Genomic DNA, 17,015 nt, shown 5'->3' with positions numbered 1-17,015 from the left:
GGTGTGCTGGAAGTTGCTGGTGGGGACACCTGAGGGAAATTTTAAAAGGCAATCTTTTGGATGTGTTTGATTTTCCTGAGAGATGACTCCAATCCGCGTTCTTCTTTCAGGCCTGCGAGGTCACATGAACTCCTCATATTGAAGTGTGTCATAAATGACTAACTGCCAGGGACCGGTTGCTAGGGACTCCCTGGAAGTGCGTAGAAGGAGTGGGAGAAGGGGCGATTGGTTGGCCGGTTGGTCGGTTTTTATGTGGTGCTAGGGAGTGGACTCAGGTCTTCGTAGATGCTGGCGAGTGGTTTCTGTAGATGTTGGCAGGTGGTTTTGTCGCTATTCGCCCACTGCTCCTACCCTGGCGCCTCCTAGTCTCTTATTTCAGACCTTTAAATGGACAGTGAAGCCCTTAAAGTTTTAATTCCTTTCCCAAGACTCGTAATTCCCATGGGGGACAGATTTTATTTTATTTAGATTTTTAAAGATGGATACAATATTTTTATTTTTACTTATCTATGTTTTTATGTGGTGCTGAGGATTGAACCCAGGTCTCACAGCGAGGCAAGTGCTCTACCACTGAGCCACAACCCCAGCCCAGGGATCTCATTATTCACTTGCTATCATACACCTTAGAAAAGGAAGGTTTGGGGTAGGGGTGGGGTAGACTTTGTAAATGAGCCAGCCAGAGAGCCTAACTGGGCTGGTAGTTATGGAAACAGATGGGGCGCAGTAGCAGAGGAGGGAAAGAAACAACTGAGGGAAGGAAAGACCTGACCCGTCAGGGTCACGTAGGAAATGAGGGGGAAAGGCATCGCTTTGAGGACGGACCTAAATCGCACAAAGGAGTGGAGAGGGTGCACCATAGAAATGGGACGAGCAATGAAAAGGAGGCGGGGTTCAAATTAGAGATGAGGGTCGGGGATCAGTGAGGGGTAGAACTTGGAAAGAGGTGGGGTTGTGGATGGAGAGTGTACCATAGAAATGAGAAAAAAGTTGATACGGATAGAGAGAAAAGATCACGGAAATAGAGTGGAGCCCCTTGGGGCGAGGAGTAGAGCAGTGACATCCAGCCCGCGGAACTTGGAAGTGGGAAGAGCAGAGCATATAGCGGGAATTTAGAAAAGAGTAATAGCCTTTGCGAGCAAAGTCCCAGTTCTTCTGGAAGCTGAGGCAGGAAGATTACTTGAGTCCAGGAGTTCAAGGCCAGCTTTGGCAAATGTAAGGAAACCTCCTGTCAAAACAATAGAAATAAGCTGGATGCAGTAGCCTACACTTGGAATCCCAGCGACTGGAGAAGCTGAGGTAGGAGGATCATAAATTCGAGGCCAGTCTGGGCAACTTTAGAGACTCTGTCTCAAAATAAAAATAAAAAGGGCTGGGGTGGGGTGGGGTTGTGGCTCAGTGTTAAAACGCTTGCCTAGCATGTGTGAGGCACTGGGTTCTATCCTTGGCACCACATTAAATAAATAAATAAACAAACAAACAAACAAACAAATAATAATAATAATAATAATAATAATAATAAGTATTGTGTCAAACTGCAACTAAAAATGGGAGACGCTGGGGAATTGGTTCAGTGGTAAAGCGCCCCTGGGTTCAATCTCCAGTATCTCCTCTTAATAGAAATGAAGAATAGAGTGGGGGAAAAACAAGGACATCTTTAAAATGAGGAGAGGATGGGGTAGACTCAGCGGTAGGGTGCAAGAGCTAGCCCATGGTTTCAGTCCCCTGGGGTGGGAGTGGGGGAAATATGGAGGGAAAGCAGAGCAATGAAAGCTGATGGAGCAAGGAAACCATAGGAGCAGGAGGAGCCAGGGCTAAAACCTTGGAAAGAGAAGAAGTAAAGCAGGAATGGAGAACCTTAGAAATAGGTAAGGGCTAGTGTTAGGGCCCAATGGTAGAGTACTTGCCAAGAGCATAGGGTCCTGGCTTCAACCCCCAGAACAGCAAAAAGAAGAAGAAACGAAGGAGAGGGAGCCACCAAGGGTGGAACTTAAAAATAAAAGACCTAGGAGGGTTGCCCTTATAAGTGGGGAGTCCATTTTGAGTTAATTCTTCTGAATGATGTGAAGTAGGATCTAACCTCATCTTTTTGCATGTGGATATCTAGTTGTCCCAACACCATTTGTTCCCAGCAATGGTGCACCCCTGTAATCTAGCTACTTGGGAGGCTGAGCTGGAGGATCACAAGTTCCAGGCCAGCTTCAGCAATTTAGCAAGATCCTGTCTCAAGATAAAAAAAAAATAAATACAACTGGGAGTAGTGGTGCAAGCCTGTAATCCCACCTGCTCAGGAGGCTGAGGCAGGAGGATGGCAAGTTCAATGTTAGCTTCAGCAATTTAACAAGGCCCAAAGCAATGTAGCAAGACCCCAACTCAAAATAAAAAATAAAAAGGGTTGGAGATGTGGATCGTTGATTAAGTACCCCTGGGTTCAATCCCTGCTGCCAAAATAAATAAATAAATAATAAAAATTAAAATGGACTGGAGATGTAGCTCAGTGGTAAAGCACTTTTGGGTTCAATCCTCAGTACAAAAAAAAAAAAAAAGACTATTCTCTCTCCTTATTGAGAGATCTTGGTGGAATTGTTTTCTTAATTTTGTTTTTTATTATTCATTGCTAGTATAGGTTGGGTATCCCTTATTTGAAATGCTTAGGACCAGAAATGCTTCATATTTTGGAGTTTTTCAGATTTGGGGATGTTTGCATGGACTACCAGTTGAGCATCCCTAATCCAAAAATCCAAAATATAAAATACTCTGAAACCTGAAGCTCTAAAAATATCAGCAAGTTGTGGGGGATTTTAGAGCACCTCAGATTTTCAGATTAGGGATACTCAAACTGTGTATAGAAATGTAATTTATTATTATTTATAAATCTTATATCCTAAACTTCATGAATTTATTAACTGTAGTATGTGTATGTATCCTTAAGAAATTCTATATACAATATATACAAGATCATTGTATCTGAAAATAGATTTAACCTTATTTTGTGTGTGTGTGTGGTAGCAACAGGCTTTCTTGTAAGACAAAGACCCTTGTGGATTCCATACTGCTGCTTGGTCACCACTTCTAACTCCATCATGAGTTCTGAAATATTTTGTGGCATTAAGATGACTTTTAAAAAATATTATCTATGGGAGTAAAGGTGTAGCTCAGTAACTGGTAGAGCACTTGGCTAATATGTGTGAGGCCCTAGGTTCAACCCTTAGCACTGCAAAAAAATAATTGGGTCACTGTCCAGGGCTGGGATTATGGGGAAGAAGGAAAAAAAAATTTGAATGGTAACACCAAGAACTTTATAGGAATTACACTTCTTGTTCACCACTTGATCTAAAAGGAGATGAAGGCAAATTTAGGATGGTTAGAAAGAAAGGAACCCTTTCTGTCTGACAGATGTATTGGATCATACATGCACAAATATAGTATCTTCTCTGTATTAGGCACTTAGTACATTAATCAGTAAACAATGGCCTCTTCTTAAATACCTCAATCTAGTTGAGGACGCTATTAAGTAATATATGCAGTTTGCATTGTTTAAAGTGTTCTGAATTACGTATAATCAGAATCTTTTAGAAAGTGAGAGAAACCTGCTGTCATTTTGTCAAATTTTTTTCCTCCTACAGGCTGTATCCTTTAGCTAATTGTCACTTTTTTTTTCTTTTTTCTTTTTGGTACTGGGGACTAAACCCAGGGGCACTTAACCACTGAACCACATCCTCAGCCCTTTTTTGTGTTTTATTTAGAGACAGGGTCTCATTGGGTTGCTGAAGCTGGCTTTGAACTCATGATCCTCCTGTCGTAGCCTCTGGAGACACTGGGATTAAGGAGTACGCCACTATTGTCACATATTTTGAGGATCCTAGTGTTCTGAACTTCTAAATGTTGTTTACAAAAATTGTGCTTTAAATGTTTATAAATATAAAATAGAGCTTTTGACCCACTGGAAAACATAATACAATATGATTATGCTTTTTACAAGAAATTTTTTTAAAAAAATATTTATTTTTTAGTTGTATATGGACACAATAATATCTTTATTTTATTTTATGTGTTGCTGAGGATCAAATCCAGAGCTAGGTGAGCACTCTACCGCTGAGCAACAACCCCAGCCCTTTCACAAGAAAATTAATTACATAATTTATATAAAATCTAATTATTCAGGATCTAATACTCCCACACTTAGGTGCATAATAAATTTTGCATGTTTGTTTTCCCATTTAAAAACAAATTGGGACTTGGGGGTGTAGCTCAGTGGTAGAGGGCATATTTAGCATACGTAAGGTCCTGGGTTCAATCCCCCAGCACCACACACACACACACACACACATTTAAAAGAAAATTATTCATGCAGTATCTCAAGTAGTGTGAACAATTTTAAAAATGTTTACAGAATGTTACCTTTCTTTAATCCTGAGACTAACTTACTCAGGCCAAAATTTCAAATAGCCTTTTTTTTTTTTTTTTTGGTGATACCTAGATAAGAATAGTTCTTGAGAGATGGCTTCCTTGAGATGTCTTTTTTTTCAGGTGGTTACAGTGGTGACATCATTACAGAAAGTAGCATAAGCAAAACCTCATATCTCTGTAAGGATACATCTTGAAAACTAAGGGAAAGGACACAAGAACCTGGAAAAGGGTTGATTCTTATATTAAGGACACCTCCTTCATAACCTCATAGCTTACATGGGAAGGGTCCTTAGACATTTTACCCAGGTTTGAAGCATTTGTTTTCCCTTCCCTATGGAAAGGCTGAGAAGGAAGTAGGTTTTATCTCTAAATCACAGCTGACAAGATCTCTGATTTTTAGCACTGTATATATTGTTTTACAATTCCTTTACAGTGCACCAAATCGGATGGTAGTCTGGGATTTCAAAGTCCAGGAATTAAAATTATGTATGATTTCAGTAAAAAAACAAATCCAACCAACCAAACTCCAAAACTCATGTCAAGGGTGTGAATAATTAGGAGACATTTAAAAAACTAATTAAGGGTTTATTTTTAAACTATTAAGGGTTTGTTTTTGTGTGTGTGTGGTGCTGGGGATTGAACCAAGGGCCTTGTGCATGCAAGGCAAGCACTCCACCAACTGAGCTATATCCCCAGCCCTAACTAATTAATTTTTTAAAAGAATGTTATGTTTGAAAAATCAAAGAGCTTGTTTTTTTTTGAAGATTTTTTTCTTTTTTCTGCTATGAAACCATCTGTTATTTCTGATCCACTTGACATACACCTATATATCCAGAGAGGGGAAAAAAAGCAAAATAGAAAACATTAAGTGCTTTATACAGGCCACATAGGTACACTTGAGCAAACCTTTTAGTGTCACTATTATTGAATGCCAATTAAATTGAATTAAGATATTTATTGAACATTTACTATGTACCTAAAAGAATTTCTATGAAACAGAATTTTTAAATTTTATTTTTTATTTATATATGAAGCAGAATGTATTCCAATTCTTATTACACATATAGAGCACAATTTTTCATATCTCTGGTTGTATACACAATATATTCACACCAATTCGTGACTTCATACCTGTACTTTGGATAATAATGATCATCACATTCCACCCAGAAATATTTTTATACTACTTTTTTCCCTTCAATTTTCTAATCTTGTTATAGAATTTTAGATCTAGAGGGGACGATGGAAACTCAAATAAGGAAACATTTATAAAAAGAATTAAAGGAATGTCATTGTAAATTCATTGATACTCTTACTTAGGCTATATACACAAACGCCTTTTTTTCTGTCTCATGGCATATTTCTAAGTTGGGGGCACAGACATCTTTTCCTAATGCACTTTTTCAATTACATTTCAATTTGAACACTTGTGAATTTAATATGAAATATTTATGAACACTCAAATGCTAGATTTATTTTCAGAAAATGCAGCATAAAATGGATGGGCTGGGGATTTAGCTCAGTGGCAGAGAATGTGCTTGGCGGGCATGAGACCCTGGATTCAATCCTAGTACCACACACACACACATACACACACACACACACACACACACACACACACACAAAAGGATTACATAACTGAAGTATATTATTTTTCTCCATTTGAATCTGAAGCGCCTTCTAAATTAAAATTTCCTATTTACTTGATTTTCATCACTGTTGGCATTTTGAATACTTATGTCTAGATTCTGCATTAGTTTAGAGAAGCACTATGCCCTACAGGCTTGTCTCAGTGTGACCATATCAGTGTTCTAAGTGCAAAGAGAAATAGAATATTTAGTATTCCAAGAAGTGAGATAAAAGATCTGTATTATACAAAGCTTTTCCATTTTATTGGGAAGCAAGCACAAGTTAACTTGGAAAATAATATAAATATATATATATATATATATATATATATATATATATATATATATATATATATATATGTCTTTGGAGGCAGTGTACTAGGGATTGAACCCAGAGGCACTTAACCACTAAACCATATCCCCAACCCTTTTTTTATATTTTAGAGACAGGGTCTTACAGAGTTACTTAGGGCCTTGCTAAGTTGCTGAGGCTGGTTTTGAACACGTGATCCTCCTGCCTCAACCTCCCAAGCTGCTGGATCTAGGCAGTTTTATAGTTTTCACTAAAATAAGTTTCCTTTAAAATGTGAACTTAGTTTACAAAGAGAGTCAGTGGGGGTGGAGCTCTAGCTCAATGATAGAATACTCTCTGCTGATCTTTCAGGGCCAGGGCACAGTACTTGGAAAGTAAATGTTTGTTTATTTATTTATATATACTAGGTAATGTATAAGAGCTTTTATATAGAAATGCTTTGTATACTTTAAAGTACTATTCAATTGAAGGGTGTTATTTTTAAGACGGATAACTATCCATTCCACCATCCCAATCAAAAGTATCTGGTAAATGTTTCTCAACTGTAGTGTAGGTCTGCATGAACCCCAAGAAATTTTGTGTGATATTTAAGACAATGTTAGCCATTAGAAGTTATCTTCAGTGACTCTGAGGAATGGAAAAATTAAGTCATTGAGAATTGTATATGAGGGCTACAAAACAGTCTGATCCCAGAGCATGTTCTCATGTCACTGTGAAAAGTACTGACCCAGGAAGGAGCTTGCTCTTCACTTTTTCCTCTCCACAATTTTGTGATCCTATTTTAGAATTCACCATCTTTGGTTCCCTGTAAGCTAGGTAATGATTGTTTCAGGAATATTAGGGAGGTTAAAGATTTAAATATCTGGGGCTGGGGTTGTGGCTCAGTGGTAGAGTGCTCGCCTAGCATGTTTGAAGCACTGAGATTTGATCCTCAGCACCGCATAAATGTAAAATAAAGATATCATGTCCACTTAAAACTAAAAAAAAAAATAAAAAAATTTAAATATCTTCCTATGTGTCTGTAAGATATCCTATTTGTATATTCCCTTATAATTGTAATATGAAAAAAATCTGGGGCTAGGGGTGTAGGTCAGTGATAGAGCACTTACTTACCTTGCATGCTGTCCTGGGTTTGATCTCCAGTACTACCAAAACAAAAAAATCTGTACCAGAGATTTCCACAGATTTTTTTTTTTTTTTTGGAGCGGAGAGCGCAGTGCTGAGGATTGAACCCAGGGCCTCACACACATCCTAGACAAGTTTGTCACTCCATCAAAAAAGGAAAAGAAATGCACTCAATTGACTGTTGAGCTTCACCTTTGAAGATACCAGCATCTCAAAGAAAATCAGGATCAGATCTTTAGAGACTTAAGGCAAGACTAGCACTGAACAAAACAGTAAAGGAATGGTTAATCTTTGGCATCTATCTGACTCTTTCATGCTGTTTTCACCTACTCCTCCTCTTTCTTTTAATATCTGTAGCTCCTTCCAAATGCTTAGTTTGTGTTTATTTCTGAAGATGCGTTGACATAAGTAAGCTATTATCTACCAATACAACATTCTACCTGTAGAGCTTTCCTTTCCATTCCAGATGTTAGGAAGGTATCAGGTTGTCTCCCATCATTCAAATCATGCCATGTAAGTGCTTTCTACCTGAATACCTAAGAACTTTCCTTATAATAAAGGCTTCCTGATACATAGTAATACAAGTAATACAAGCTCCTCACTTCTGTGGTATCACTTATGAGCTTCCATTTTAATTTCTTAGTTTTCTTATCTTCTTTTTTATTATCACTGTGTTGCTTTTTAAATTTCAAAATCTTTAAAATGTTTTTCTTTAGTTGTAGATGGACACAATACATTTATTTATTTATTTATTTATACCGGGGATTGAACTCCTCAGGGGTATTCGATCACTGAGCCACATCCCCAGGCCTATTTTTCATATTTTATTAGAGACAGGATCTCACTGAGTTGTTTAGTGCCTTGCAGTTGCTGAGACTGGCTTTGAATCACAATTCTCCTGTCTCAGCCTCCCAAGCTACTGGAATTACAGGCATGAGCCACTGTGCCCAGCTTATTTATTTGTTTTTATGTGGTGCAGAGGCTTGAACCCAGTGCCTCACACATGCTAGGTAAGCACTCTACCATTGAGCCACAACCCCAGCACTTACCTTCTTACTTTTTAAGAAAATATATGTAGGTAATTGTCTGTCACTTACATTTATTCCAAAATGATACTATTGCTTTATATTTCTCTGGAACTGAAATAACATTTATTTAAATGGTCCTCCCTTGAGCTATTGTAATCTTGAAGCTTTTTTTTATTTTTGTAAGTGCAGTTACCACAGATCTGTTTGACAGGAATGTTTTTCTTATTTCCAAAAACTAACTGTAAAATCTCTGTATTGTTTGATATTTGTTATGGTTTTTCAGTTTGATTATTATTATAGTAAAATCGTTTTTCAGGTGTACTAAATTTTTAAATGTTCTGAAATATGATGACTGCTGACTTGAGATACAGTGTTGTTATTTGGCTTTTTCTATTTTTTAATCTGTACTTTCCAATACAGATGACATTATAATCCTTAAAAAGATAGAAACTACCTGTGTGGAAGACATCAAGAATAAAAAACAGAACAATAAAAAACCTACAGCTTCAAAACGGCGATCAAATGCTCATAGACAACGCAGGCAGAAAGGTAAAGTATACTAAAAATTACACACGGTAAAGAGTCTGAAATATCTGTAACTGACAAGGTAAGCAAATTCAAGAGCTTGCCATGCTGTTGTAAAGTTACATTATTTTACTTATTTTTTTCTAGTCAAGGACTCATATAGGGTTGGTAAGACTCTATGCCATGTCAAATGAAATAATTTTTTAAATTTATCTAAGTTATTTCACTAAAGAAGGGCAAGATGAGATAAGTAACCATATGGGCTAAGAAATGTTTTGTACATTTCTGGTTGGTTGGTCCTTCCACATTTAGGAAGCAATGCAGGAAGGTTAAGAGCATGGTCAATAATCTGGGTACTGCAGCATCCACATTTTGTAAAAAAGAATGTTGTTGGGCAAAGACAGTTGGGGTAGAGTATGAAGAATATCCTCTGTAACACTAACCACATTGGTTGGTTCAGAGAGTGTATTTTCATATGAATATACTGCAGATTGCCATAGTAGAAAATTCTTTTTAATAATTAAGATTCTATGTGATCTAGTGAAAAGGTTGAGACCATCTAAACATTGCGCATATTCTCCGAGTTGCCTACCCAGCTTCAGTATAATTCTCCTGTGAATCTTTTAAGTGGCTTAACATATTCTGAAAAAAGGAGGAATGGTTGTTATTATAAGGGCAAAGCAGCCAAGATTGGTGAGATGGTCCATTCTCATGTTCCTAGCCAAATATAAAATTTATTTTTTGAGGCTTTTGAAAATCTATATTCTTTGATTGTTTCTTAAGCTGTCTTTGTACCCAAAGCAAAGCAGATAGGTGAAGCAAATAGCCATACAATGAATACAAGACAGCCAGTTTCTCTCTATCTCTTCTTTTTCTATTGGAGTATTCCTTCAATTAATTTCAGATACTATGTCCCAACATAGTATATGAAATAAAATTTGAGGTATTATATACAAAGAAGATTACCCTATTAGGGTAGGCAAATGGAAACAGTATGGCAAAGATTGTTCTAGAATTCAGTGAGACTCCTAGATGATATTAGAGTAATGAAATATCAAAAGTTTTACAAAACCCAGTGCATAGCTTTAAAATGAGGTCATGCACAATATTTCTGAAAGACATGTTGAATTTGCTGACTAAAAATACAGAAAATAATTATTTTTCAAAGGGTGCACGTTTTACAAAACCCAGTGCATAGCTTTAAAATGAGGTCATGCACAATATTTCTGAAAGACATGTTGAATTTGCTGACTAAAAATACAGAAAATAATTATTTTTCAAAGGGTGCACAAAATTCCAAAACAAGCTTGACAAAAAAGTTGATGATCAAAAATCACACGAAGAACCTTCTGGAGCAAAGTCTGGACAAAGCCCTTTAAGTAAGCAGCCTTCAATTGAGCAGGTAAATAAATACCAAGAATTAACTGATACAAAAATTCCTAAGTTTGATTATATATCTTAATATTAAGAGTTATTTTAAATTCCATTGAGAGCTGGGATTGTTTCTTAGTATTGTTCCATGGTGACTTGAATACAATCTAAATTAGATTTTTGTTAGTTGAAGTTTTGCCCCTGTGTCTCTTTGTGATAAACATTTGGGTTGTTTTGCTATTTTTGGTCAATAGAAATTTATTTTAATATTTATTTTTAATTGTAGTTGAACACAATATCTTTATTTTATTTATTTATTTTTATGTGGTGCTAAGGATTGAACCCAGGGACTCACACGTGCGAGGCGAGCGCCCTACTGCTAGGCAGTCCCTGGTCAATAGAAACTCTGAATTTATAAAATGCTAAAATAGATTATTGTTAGTTATCCTATATACTCATTCTAATTTTTCTCCTCTTACAGAGTGTTTGATTTTAAGTTATAGTATAAAAAATTTTAGTAGCCTTGTAAATTAATTATAAAAACCAGAAGTGAGATGAAATAGAATATGAAATACACTCTGGAACTAACAAGTGGGACAGACTATGGTTGTATAATCCTTTACCTCAGCTTCTATAGGTAGACTGGTCACTGGACAAGAATTTGAGAGGTGCTCCTCCAGATTTATAAGCTAACATTGGTGTTAATGTTTCAGCTTGGCCTATAAACTGATTCTTTTTATGGCGTTATGTGATCATTTAGTAAAAAATGGTGGTTCTGGCAGCTTAAACCATTTTTGTAAAATTATGTAAATGCAAATTATTTACTTATTTTGGAGAGGAGCATATTGCATTTTCAAATATTTGAACGATTAATTTAAGTTGATCAAATACCTATTAGGTGTCTACTCTATGCAGCCCCCGAATGGTACTAAAGCAGCCTGCTTCAAATACCATATGTGATAGTAGGAGAGAAACAGAAGAAAGAAATGTAATGCCAGGCAGGATGAAATACATGTTCTAATAGGGTATATGTTCTACATTATAGAGATGCAGTAATGCATTCTGACTGGGGAGAATTCAGAAAGTCTGATGGAAGAGATGACATTTGATTTATATCTTGTAGGATGAGGAGGTTTGGGATAAAATTTGGAAAGAAGAATGAAAGCTTGGACTGGGGTTGTGGTTCAGTGGTAGAGTGCTCACCTAGCATGTATGAGGCACTGGGTTCGATCCTCAGCACCACATAAAAATAAAATAAGGATATTGTGTCCACCTAAAACTAAAAAAAAATAATTTTTTTAAAAGAGAAGAATGAGAGCTTTTTTGATACAGTCCATGATGCAGAAATAAACTGAATATTGTAAAACTGTTTTCAAATTGATAGTATCTTTATGTAACTCATATTTTTGAAATTAAAAAAAATTATAGACAAAATACCTTTATTTCATTTATTTATTTTTATGTGGTGCTGAGGATGGAACCCAGTGCCTCACACATGCTAGGCAAACGCTCTACCACTGAGCTACAACCCCAGCCCCAATTGGGTACTGGGGATTGAACTCAGGGACACTGGATCACTGAGCCACACCCCCAGCCCTGCTTTGTATTTATTTAGAGACAGGGTCTCACTGATTTGGTTAGTGCCTTGCTTTTGCTGAGGCTGGCTTTGAACTCAAGATCCTCCTGCCTTAGACTCCCAAGCTGCTGGGATTACAGGAGTATGCTACCATGCCTAGCTTCCAGTTCCATTTTTGAAACTTTTGAGACTGCCAGTATAGCAAAACTCATCACAAAAATACAGTAAAGAAATATAAGAAAGTTAACCATAATTATTTTACTAATAAATAGAATAATTAGTGTCTGATGGTGTGTTGCAATTCTTTCTCCTTTCCTTTTTTCTTTCTTTCTTTCTTTTTTTTTTTAATATTTATTTTTTAGTTTTCCGCGGACACAACATCTTTGTTTGTATGTGGTGCTGAGGATCAAACCCGGCCGCGCACATGCCAGACAGGCGCGCTACCGCTTGAGCCACATCCCCAGCCCTCTTTCTTTTTTTTTTTTTTTTTTTGATCCTGGAGATTGAACCCAGGTCCTAACACAAGCTTGCTGAGTGCACTACCACATTTCCAGTTATTTCAAGACAGGGTCTCAAGTTGGCCAGGCTGTTCTCAAACTTGTGAGCCTGCTGCCTCACCCTTCCTTGTAGATGGGATTACAGGTGTGCATCACTGCACCCAACAATGCCTTGCAACTCTAATAAGCAAGTTATATACGTTGAAAGATTTAATCAACTAAGAATAGGATAAATAATCTACTAAATAGGATAAAATTGTATTTATTCAACATAATTCTTTTTGATAGGAAGTTTCTGCTTGCATATAAGGAAGGATAACTAATGTGTATTTCATTTTCTAAAGGTGAAACATTTATTTTCGGGGGAGTATTGGAGATTAAACCCAGGGATTCATTCATGCTTAGCATGTACTCTACCACTAAGCTATATCTTAATCCTGAAACTCTATCTATCTATTTATCTATCTATATTTTTTTAGTTGTAGATGGACATAATAGCTTTATTTATTTTTATGTGGTTCTGAGGATGGAACCCAGTGCCTCACACATGCTAGAAATGTACTCTATGGCCCCTGAAACTATTTCGTATTGTAAACATTTATGAAAGGACCACAACTCCTTTGAGAAGAGTTTTCAGGAGTTAGGCCTCAATCCTATTTTTTCTGCTGAGCCACCGTGCTCCCAATACTATTCACTTAGAAGAGATACATGTGTATTTCACCCAGTCTACTTTTCAGTAGAAATGCTGGGGAGTGTCTATGGCCTTAGGCTCCAGTAAATATTTTTTTTTTCATATTTTTTATGTTATTGACGCTTTCTATTCAGAATATTCTTTGTGTTGGTGCCTTCCCTGCTATTTAGCAGTTGCTTTCACCTCTGGCAGTGTAATACAAGAAAGGCATAATGCCAAATCTAGGGCATGTTTTCTTTGCCAGGCAACATTTGCTAGTGGAAAGCTTGATTTCTCAGCACAGTTCATATAACTTTATCCACTTATTTTATGTAATATCATAGAGATTTGTCAAACTTTCATTATTTCCATTAGGCTGATTCACACTATTGCCTTTTGGTTTAGAAGTTGAAAAGATAGAAAGACTGAGTAATTAACAGGTCAATTTACTTGAACAGTATTAAGCCAACCTTCTGCTTCCTTTATAGATTTCTTTCCTGCACTTAGTTTTTCTCTCTAGAATTATGTGTTTTTATATTGAATTTATAGATTATTTTCTTAAATGATCATCAAGCTGGCAAAAACAGTATTTGATCCTAAGGATGTATACTATGAAATGTTATTAAATATTGCCTCTCCTAAACTATAAAGTCATATAATCTTTGTTTCTTTAACAAAATATAGATCCAGAAAATGGTAGGTAGAACATGATCTTGGAATATATTAAAATTCATAAAGCGACTAATTTTCCATATTTTCATTTTATTAAAGTCTTATTTGCATAATATTCTTTGTGCCAATGACAAGGGACAACAGAGCTATTCTACAAGATAGTTCTAAAAACTAGTATATAAAAAGTAATCACAGTAGAATTTCATGAGAAATAATTGCCCATAGAAATGGTCTTAAGAAATATCATTGTGACTTAATCAAATTGTGGAGCATGTTTTATTTTTTTGTATAATTGGGGTCCTTTACAGGAGAAGTGCAATGACAATAAGAAGACCCAGTCAGAGAGGAATCAAGGCCAATCGGAAGAAAAACAGCATCAATCAGAAGGAAATCGAGGCCACTTAGAGAGATCTCATAGCCGATCAGTGAGATCTCCTGACAAATCCAAGAGATCTCATGGTCAATCAGAGAGATCTCGTGGCCAATCAGAAAGATCTCATGAGCAATCAGAGATATCTCATGGTTGCTCAGAGGGATCTCGTGGTCGCTCAGAGGAATCTCATGGTCGCTTGGAGAGATCCCGTGGTCATTTGGAGAGATCTAATGGTCATTCAGAGAGATATCATGATTATTCAGAGAGATATCATGGTCAATCAGGGCGATCTTATGGCCAATCAGAGAGATATCGAAGATACTCACCAGGAGGAAGATTCAAATCATCACCAGAAACTGAGTCTGAATTTGACAGGTAAAAATACAAAGAATACTTAAGCATTAGTACATGTTAAGTGATATGGAAATGTAAAGACATGCTTTCTATTTCTATATTTTAATGGCTAAATGTGTGTTTGTTTTAACAGACATGTATTGGGACAAAGATATTAATGAAATAGAGAATATATATATATATATAATATATATATATAATATGTAAAGATATATAATATGTAAAGATATATATATAATCAATGTTCTTTCAATTTACTGATATACTGTAGCTATCATCCAGTTTCCTAGGTTGTCTCATTAAGTTGTTTTATCTAGGTCTGTTTTTCTTTGCAGAGCTCTATGTACTCAGCCTTTTCTACTGAGCCTACCCCACAATCAGAATTCAGAATATATTGACTTAGTCAGTATTCTATTCTCTTTGAATCTTCCAACCTGTGAGGCAAACTGGTTTAAAAATAACTACTCTGAATTTATATAAAATCTATGCCAATAAATTTGTATCCTTCCTTTATCTTCTTCCTAAAAAGTCCTCAGAGAGTCTTCTGAGACAAATAATAGATGTGTCTTTGGACAGCTGAACTTTTCTGCTTTTCCTAAAATCAGACCATAAAAGAGGATGCCTATTTTGTACATAAATTCAATACTAACCTTCTAAGTATATTTTGAATATATTACATATATTCACTGTTGCCTTCTAAAACTATTCGCATAGGTTTGTCTATACTAACAAAAGAATCAGAGAAATATAAATAGTTCTATGAATTTAGTTTTCAAAAACAGAAGATCTTTTTATTGCAATTTATTAGGTTATTGAATAAAAATTTAGTTTTCAAATTTCTCAGTGATTGCCTTCAGCTTGCATTGTCTACAAATGTCTAGTTAAATATTAAGCATTGCACAGAATATTATATTAAATATTATATTAAGCATTGCACAGAATTGATGATTTCAACAAAAAATTTCTAAAATGTGTGTGAGTTATTATGTATACATAGAATGTCTGATGCAGACATCACTTTAATGCAAAAGGTTCCATCCCACATTAGCAGTATAAACATAATTTGTGGAGCTGGAGTTGTGGCTCAGTGGTAGAATACTTGCCTAGCATGTGTGAGGCACTGGGTTCGATCCCCAGCACCACATAAAAATAAAAAACAAATAAAGGTATTGTGTCCATCCACAACTAAAAAATATCTTTAAAAAATAAAAATATAAACATAATTTGTTACACAAAATTAAAATGTGATTAATAGCAATGATAAGCAATCCATGTGTCTGCATTTATTAGGGATTTTCCATGTTTTATTTAACTTTACATATTCATTTTTGTTAAGTGCTATAATACTTTCATTAAGACACTGAAAATTCCCTTTACATTATCGTCCAGTGATATATTTCTATCATTTTGCAAATACATTTTATGAGCAAAGTCCTGGGTTTGATCCTCAGCATCACAAAAGAAAAAAATTTAAATACAATGAATAGGTATGTTTAATTTTTTCCTTTATCTTCTGTCATTATAATTTTTATACCCTCAAAACAAATAAATAGTCCTTGAATAGTTAAGGTTAAAGTTATCAAATTTGGAACTATTATTAAGGAATGAACACATAGAGAAAAATTAATATATATTTATAATTGGTCTTCTAAAGATTAATTCTCCTCTATAACTTTCCACTTAATATGCATATATAAGTTGACTAGATAGGTTTAATAATATATTTCAGAACTAGTTTGCTTCTGTGCTAAGTATAAAATGAAGACTTCAGTAATTTCATGTGCCATATAAAATTTCCCCTTCAAGCCAGCTTCACCAGAAAATAAAGACATGCCACAGATGCTAAATAAATTTCTGCATTAAACAATTAAGTCAATCTAGAAGCCCAATGTAGTCTTAATAAAAAGTGAGGTAGCTGGGCAAACATCTCAAATAAAATATGATTGTATACAGAATATCACTTATTTGTGAAGATTTACAAGAAATATTTCCAGTATTAAAAAACTGTTAAGACACTGAATAACAACCCTTAATAGGATTTATTGTGAACAAGGTATAAATCTGGGTTTTTCCATTTTCTTTCTTTTCTGCAGAGCTGGGGATTGAACCCAGGGCCTCATATATGCTAGGCAAACACTCTACCACTGAACCACATCCCCAGCCTCCTTTTTCTTTTATTACTTATTTCTTTTGGTGGTACTGGGGATTGCACCCAGGGTTGCTTTACCACAGAGCTACGTCCTCAGACCTTTTTTTTAAAAATTTTTATTTATTTATTTATTTTAGTTTTCGGTGGACCTTTATTTTTATTTATTTATATGTGGTGCTGAGAATCAACTCACACATGCTAGGCAAGCACTCTACCACTGAGCCACAACCCCAGCCTCAACCTTTTTATTTTGAGATAGGGTTTTACCAAGTTGCCCAGGCTACCTCAAATTTGTGAACCTCCCGCTTTGGCCTCCCAAGTCTCTGG

General features: G+C 35.7%; 1 protein-coding gene across 1 annotated transcript; it reads left to right on the top strand.

Annotated features, from left to right (window-relative positions):
• Positions 1-713: 713 nt before the first annotated feature.
• Positions 714-14,583, top strand: Luzp4 (leucine zipper protein 4). The gene is given in 4 exon segments (XM_078033926.1): positions 714-908; positions 8,949-9,050; positions 14,121-14,401; positions 14,403-14,583. Coding segments are annotated over 4 exon segments (759 nt in total).
• Positions 14,584-17,015: the final 2,432 nt, after the last annotated feature.

The sequence above is a fragment of the Ictidomys tridecemlineatus genome, chromosome X, assembly GCF_052094955.1.
Source record: "Ictidomys tridecemlineatus isolate mIctTri1 chromosome X, mIctTri1.hap1, whole genome shotgun sequence".
NCBI lineage: Eukaryota > Metazoa > Chordata > Mammalia > Rodentia > Sciuridae > Ictidomys > Ictidomys tridecemlineatus.
Note: the sequence above shows the minus strand (reverse complement) of the source record. Positions and strands in the feature narration are given on the sequence as shown.